The following is a 7,393-nucleotide window of genomic DNA, read 5'->3' on the forward strand; positions in this document are numbered from 1 at the left end:
TCTCTGATAAAATGATCACACACACAAAGTCCTAATCAGGTTCCGAAATTTTTCCAAGTGGCTGAAAAACCTTCACCAGTCTATTCTGCTGGTTCGTGTATAACTTACTCTTTAAAATGTTATCCGGTGATGATAAAGAAAAAACAAAAAACCTAGCACAAAATAGGTGTTGTTTATACATACTTTTTTTTTTGGCTAGCTGTTTTCACTGAAATCATCACTTAGTGGCTTGTCCCGCTGTGGAGTTTTTGACCAACTACACAATTTAAGTTGAGCCAGTGCTCCTAAAAGTTCTTGATAATCATTCATGAGACTTTTCTTAAAGAGTTATCTGTGAATCAGCCTATGACAAATTGAGAAGGCAACTGTGCTTTAAGTAACATGTCAACTAGTTATAGAGCAAGGTCAACCTATACAAGCAGACATAAATTATTAGAAAGCTGCTTTATCTCCACAAGTTGAATATTCTGTGGCTTCTTGGTAGAACTATAGATCTCTTGGGTCACAGGGAAAAAAAGGGGGAGTGCAGGTGAACAAAAGATAAGTAACATTTCCTTTATTTTTGCCATGTTGAGCTTATTGTTTAGTTACTTGTCTCCCCAAACAACACAATCTCTAGGACCAGCTAAATAAGAAATTATTTCCTTGGCAGCAAATCCATACATAATTCCATCACTTACTCTTATGAATAGCAAAGAAGTAATTTACTAGTAGAGTTTGATAGAAAAATTCTTTAATCAAAACAAGTTTACACGTTGACACTTATGGCTTAACTAGAATAAATCTGTCCAAGTTAAAACTGTAGTAAGGGCCAAACAGATAATGACTGGTATATATGGGGGTTCTCTCAAAACAGTGGGTCCTAGTCCCACTGTAAGACCTCTCAAAAGCAAAAATCCAATTACTGAAATAATTCAAATTTTTACTCTGTAGATGAAAACAATTATCCTAGAGGTCAAACCATACAGTGTTACACACCAACTGTTATTTTCCCATACTCATACAGTTTCAAAACATGAGAAGTATCCTTTTCTATCAAAAACCACCAAATGACCTAATATTTAAAATATCTTAGAAATATTATACTTTAGTAAATATACCCTTAAATTTTTTGTTAACATTGGATTCACCCTGATTTAGTCTATATACATCAATATACAGACTATCTCAAAGTACTAAGCTGGAGCAACTAATGTTGTACGATATAGAAATGAAAATAAAAATTCCCCTCAAATATAGCCATGTTTTCAAATAGGTTAGTTTCCTTATATAGCATTTACTTATATTTACTGCATAAGCATCACGGATTGACTTTTTTCCAATTAAAAAAATACTTATGACTTCCTTAATGAGTATTAAGAAAACTTAGAAATGAGACATTTCTCAAAAATAGGCTTATTTAGTTTTCAGTTTTAGTTACTAATGCCTGTAAAGGATCTTAGATGATTGAACCCTAAAGCCAGATTCATTCCTATATATACCCAGTCTGTTCTCTGCAGGGAAGTCATATGACTTCACTGAATTCCTAGCCACAAAAGTAAATTATCTTCAAAAGTTAACATGAGTTTTACATGTTAACACCTCATAGAATCATCAGTTCAACATATCTAGGTTGGCATACAAAAAGGCATACAGAACACACATTGTTTCCAAGAAGCAGCATAGCGTAGCACAATGTAGACTGAGATTAAAATTAGCTTTTGATAAAATGAAGGAGTGAGTACTTAGATTAGAAGTAACATTTTATCTACCATAAAAATGCTCAACTTCTACAAAACCCACAAACAGTGGAAAGACAGCCTGGTAAATCCAAGATTTGTAAAAAATATGCACAAAACCCATGGTATTTGGGAAAAGAGGAAAGGTTTATACAAGTTGCAGTTTTAAAAATGTAACTTTGTTCTATCAATTACACGTTAACATACACACACAAATTGAAAATATGCTACAACCATGTCTGGAAAAGCAGTTTAACATTTTCTATAGGGATTCTGCTCCACATTTACTGTATAACATAGCTGTTAATACTGCACAAGTACAATTAGCAATAATGTTTAATTACTTTTGAACAAAGATAAAGAGACTTTCATCCCTCAAAACAAGTTTTAAACATCAAAACCTATGCTTATAAAAATTTAAAACTTTCAGCAGTCTAAATATTTCAAATGAAACCCATTACAAACTTCTCAAATGTTTTCTATATTCCCGGTATGTCCAACCTAGTTATCTAGTGTAGAATCCTTCAGAGATATTTCAGTCTCTTTCTCTTCACTGGATGGCCTAAAGAAAAGTGGAAAAGAAAGGTGTGACGACCGAGATTAGGGTTTTCTGATGAGAATAAAAAAAGACATTAAATCTGTGCATTCTATTTTTAAAAAAGACTGAAACAAACAAAACCTGACTTGTTATCAAGACACTGTCATTATTTCTTCTTCATACTTTTGCCATGTTGTATCTTCTGAAAGTATTACGCAGGTCAAGCACAGTACTCAGGGAAGCATAATGGACCAAACCAGCTTTAAAGAATATGGGAATGTTTTATCTGTGATATCAATATATTACAAATCTTAATAAAAAGAGGGTAGGATATACATATGACAATGAGACTTCCCTTAATTTCAGAATTAGAAGGGATGCTCGATTCCAAGTCCTACGAAGGGACAGTGGAACAAACTAAGACTTGGATAACTACAGTTCCATAGCTTATTATTTTAGGGTGAGTGGTATAAAACAGTCTGTGGTTTTACATCTAATTTTTAACGTATTCTCACTCAAAATTCAAGAAAGTATGAAAGCAAGTTATTAATGGTATATTAGTAAAGAAGACCAAGGAAAAATAGTTATTTTTTTAACTGGGTTCCCACCTAGCCCCAGTGACAGATTAGTTGTATACAAAGTTTTTTACTTTTCCCTTTTTGATTTGCAACTTGCTTACTGAATTCAGGAATTGACTGATCAAAAGATAACCCCTTATACAAACAACCTTGGAACAGTACTAATTAAAAATTTGAATTCAGGAAAAACACACAAGATGACCCATAAAAACACCTCCTCACTTTTTCTTAGTGCTGGCCTCATAGTTGTCTTTGCTTTCTTCATTGCTGTCTCCATTATGTTGTGGCTGATTACTGTCTTGAGCATCAGATCCTCCATTTAGCGTCTTTGAACCTTTAGAAGTATTCCAATGGAAAAACTGTTAGAGCTAACAAAATAATACTTTTAAGATGTGCTCTAAAGATCCAAAATCAAAAATGCAACATGGCCCTTGTGCTCCTAATACCATCTTTTATTTGAAATTTTGTTGTAATATAGTCCTCTCTTGAATTTTAGGATTGGGTTTTGATGCTATTTCAAAAGAAAGGGAATAATGATTTCATTAAAAAGTTGTACTGTCTACTCCTAATGTCACCAAAATCCTTTGGGTAGCTAAGGTACTGTAAGAAGCAGGCTTACTACATGTATCTTTGGGTACCAGAAGTAAATTAATGATCTGATTATTCCATTTGTTACTGTAATCAGGAGCACTACAGGGCGCTACAGCTCTTTAGCACATCATGAATTATTCTACTTAGAAAAAACAATGTGAATCGTAAGTTTTTAAATTTATCGTTAAAGGTATTTTAGAAGTGTTAAGTCATATTTCCTAACTGATATGATTTTTGTGCCTAATAAGTAAACAATGGGGGTATTTTTCCTGTAAATCTCATCCCCTAATAAATGAGAGCAAAATAATAGCCAGCTGCTTTTGAAATGTTGGTTTCTTGGAATTTGGGGAGCTGATAATAGTACTGATTCTATTTTGATAGTCCTTTATATAAGAAATACATTCTGGAATTTGCTATAAAAGAACCTTCGGGGAGGCACAGAGAAAGCTTATGGGGTACAAAACCACAATGATCACATATTGATAATTGTTGAAGCTGGTTGATGGGGATGTGGGAAGTTCATTTCTATTTCAGTGTAGGTTAGGAATTTTTCTCAATGTAAATAAAAAGAAAAAACTATTCTTAGTAGTATAATAAATACCAGCAGTATTTAACTACCCATAATTTAAACTTAATGAAAAAGAAAAGCAGAAGCTAAGGTTGAGCACTTTATATGCTACACATTCTGCCAAGTGCTTTATGAGACTTTCCTCATTTAATGTAGGTAAGGTAATGCATAGGACCAGAAGTGTTTTGGATTTGGAGATATTTACATATACATGATTTTAGGGATAGGACCTACGTCTAAACACAAAATTCATTTATACCATACACACATAGCCTGAAGGTAGTTTTTATATAACACTTTTAACAATTTGGAGCATGAAACCAAATGTATGTATACTGAACATCAGAAAGCAAAGGTATCACTATCTCAGCCACCCATGTGGACAATTTGTGGTTGTTTGGTATCACCATCACTTCTGACTGAATGTATATGCTACTAATAAGCAATCATTTTCTTATACTTATTCAAACATTAAACACTTAACAGTGAAAAATAGGACATGCCATTAATGCAGTGAAAACGTGTGTTCAGGATAACTTAACAGCACAGTAGCATCACCAGCATACCTGCATCAGTTGTTAAGCGGCAACAATACACAATGGCGGGCTTTCAGTCTCCACTACAGTGCTGTGTTTAGATGAAAAGGTTACTGTACACTATTTTATTTTTTTAGGTGAGAGGAAACATCAGAAGTAGTTGAGGGACCAGGAAGTGGGATGAGGAGACACTGTGCTGAATAACTTTTTAAAATGTTTCCTCCAGAGTCATCTGCCTCATTAACAATGGTGCTGTCTTAGAAGTCTCTCTTTGATTTTATAACTGACATGATTTATTTTTCTGTTATGAATACTTGCTGCTGTAGGCCTTCAATAAGCCTATCACACATTTTTACCAAGCTATCTATAGGTACTTTTTCTGCAGTGTTAAAATGAAATTATTTATCAAACCCATTTTTTAAAAGCACTTCTGGCAAACAGTTAAAAAACTGGCCTCAAATTTTTTTTTTTTTTAAACACATACCTGTTTGTTCCTTTTCTAGCTTTTTGTTTGGCCCTTTCTTCCCTTGATCTTTGGTTTTATTTGCTTCCTCATGCTGTCTTTGTTCAGCAAGAGATTTATTCAGCACTTGTGTGATCACGGAATCTCCTTCACCAACCAAAAACATGTTCTTAAACTTGTTATACAACATTGTAGACTTTTCCATGATAACCTGACTAACTTTGAATCGCCGTATCTGAGAAAACAATATACATTCATAATTGTATTCCTAATTGATTCTTTACTTAAACTTTATTTTTAAATGAAGTAATGAGAAAATTTTTTAAATCTATGTAACTTGAAATCACTTACTTTTTTCAGTGTAGTAATCATCTCTGTGTGTTTTTGAGCTTGTTGCATTGTGACCTGAAGTGAAGCAAGTTCATCCAAGGCCTCAATGCATCTGTTCACATCCTTCATGACAAAACAGTAATTTCATAACTGTTAATTATCACAACATATATAATCTGTTTCTAAAGATCACTTTTAAACTCTCAAATAAGGCAGTACAAAATAACCAGTAATTGTCCCTTTGATCTTAAATTTACATACTTATAAAAAATGTGAGAAAATAAAATATGAAGCTATAAAAGCAGCACTGTATTTTTAAATGATATTAAACACTTACAAGATTATCAATTTTGAGTGAATTTTTAATCTCAGCATGTATCCTTTGAAGTCGAGAATCCATAGATGTTTCTATAAATTAAAATATGTGAAAAACATTAAATAGTTTTTCCAAAACCAGTATTTCTGTATCGTCTAAGCAAAGTATAATGGAAAGAACTGGTGGATTAAAAAAAAGTTCTTCATAGTCTTTACTAAGAAGCTCATACACAGGAACAATAGCTTCTTAACAGAGAAGTTACTGCCATCTTTAGTATTTGGTTTAGGAAAGCAACATGCAGCGTGAAAGCACAAAATCACCATCTAGCTGCATTTCTTTCTACAGTGAATAGTCTGCATTCAATAATGAACTCCTCTATACTCCATTCCCTAAATACCTGGTTTCCTTACATGTTTAACCAAGGGATTTGTCAATATGGGAAAGCATCCAGCAGCTTTAGCAAGGCTACAAAAATTTGACATCATCAAATGAGCATTAAAATATAAAGACAACTCTAACAAGTTTACCTGGTTATGCTTAAAATACAATCAATTCATATGAAATCCATTAGATTTGCAAATGTGTATTTGCAGGACATAAGAACACAAAATGAGACTGATTGCAAAACCAATACATGAAAAGTGTCTATATAAATTGCCTTTTTATGTATAATTTTATACATCTTAGAAAGTGAAATAACTAACCTCGCTTCTTCTCCACTTTCTTAACTTCTGGCTTCTTTCCTTCATCTTTAGTCTGCCTATCAAATGTTAACACAAATATTTCAAAACATTGGAACTTTGTGACTGTGATTACCAAATGCCCACAATCCCTCATGTAAAAGCTAAAAGTTTTTTCCTTAAAATAATAAATTCTTAGCCCAGACCACAAGGAATTGACTGTTCTTACAACAGGGCAGTTCCACAGCACTAGTATAAATATAAGCAAAGCTCCTATTAACATGCTAAATTAAATCAACCAGTTTTTTTCAGTGACATCACAAACAGAATGATTTTAAAGCTGTCGGTGCAATTTTCTTTCCAACATTAAATAAAAGTGTGTTATTAAAAGACCAATTTTAGGGTCACTGGACAAACAGGCCACAATGGAAAGAGAATCCCTATAAACATGTAATGGATTCTGTATCACACTTATTTTTAAAAGCAAGTCAAAACAGACCGATTTAATTGTTCCCCACATCTCCAAAGGGTAGATAATTGAGGGCTTTTGAATTAGCTTCAAGGTTAGACTTTTAATACTATCACACATATTTTTTAAAAATCTTTTTTGGCCAATATATCAAACTTAAATGACATCCACTAATATTTACTACCATTTCACAAATGAAAAGGTACCATTTTAATGTCAATCACAAAAATAACCACTTAAAATTGAAATCTTAACAATTTCTAGTACCTTGGCTTGGAGTTCAGGCCATGTTATGAACCAATTGAAATAGACAAGAACAAAAAATATCTAAAAATTCAATATAAGAAATAGAATGAAACACTAAATTTTTTTTCAAGTTAGCCCCAAAGAAGACAGAAAATTAGAAACAAAGAATCAAAGAAGAGAGGTGACAAGTAGAAAACAAACAGGAAGATTACGGACTTGAACTCAAGTATATCAATAATTACATTAACTGTAAGCAGACTAAACACTCCGATTAAAAGAGATTATCAGATCCAACTGTGTGCTGGTTACAAGAAATACACATTAAATAGAAATGCACAGACAAGTTGAAAGAAAAAGGAT

General features: G+C 32.8%; 1 protein-coding gene across 2 annotated transcripts in view; it reads right to left on the reverse strand.

Moving 5' to 3' along the window:
- Window positions 1-716: 716 nt before the first annotated feature.
- The window catches only part of PSIP1 (PC4 and SFRS1 interacting protein 1), a 39,925-nt gene continuing 33,248 nt past the window's right edge, over window positions 717-7,393 (reverse strand). The window contains exons 11-16 of one of the 2 annotated variants that reach the window (XM_012665043.1): window positions 6,343-6,398; window positions 5,660-5,730; window positions 5,344-5,445; window positions 5,014-5,227; window positions 3,057-3,168; window positions 717-2,280 (exon numbers count right to left, since the gene is read on the reverse strand). In XM_012665043.1, the coding sequence (XP_012520497.1) occupies window positions 2,220-2,280; window positions 3,057-3,168; window positions 5,014-5,227; window positions 5,344-5,445; window positions 5,660-5,730; window positions 6,343-6,398 (616 nt within the window). In that variant the 3' untranslated portion in view covers window positions 717-2,219. Of the gene's footprint in view, window positions 2,281-3,056; window positions 3,169-5,013; window positions 5,228-5,343; window positions 5,446-5,659; window positions 5,731-6,342; window positions 6,399-7,393 lie in introns of those variants that run through there. The other variant, XM_012665044.1, reaches the window with a different exon arrangement.

The sequence above is a fragment of the Propithecus coquereli genome, unplaced genomic scaffold (assembly GCF_000956105.1).
Source record: "Propithecus coquereli isolate 6110/MARCELLA unplaced genomic scaffold, Pcoq_1.0 Scaffold95, whole genome shotgun sequence".
NCBI classification, from domain to species: domain Eukaryota; kingdom Metazoa; phylum Chordata; class Mammalia; order Primates; family Indriidae; genus Propithecus; species Propithecus coquereli.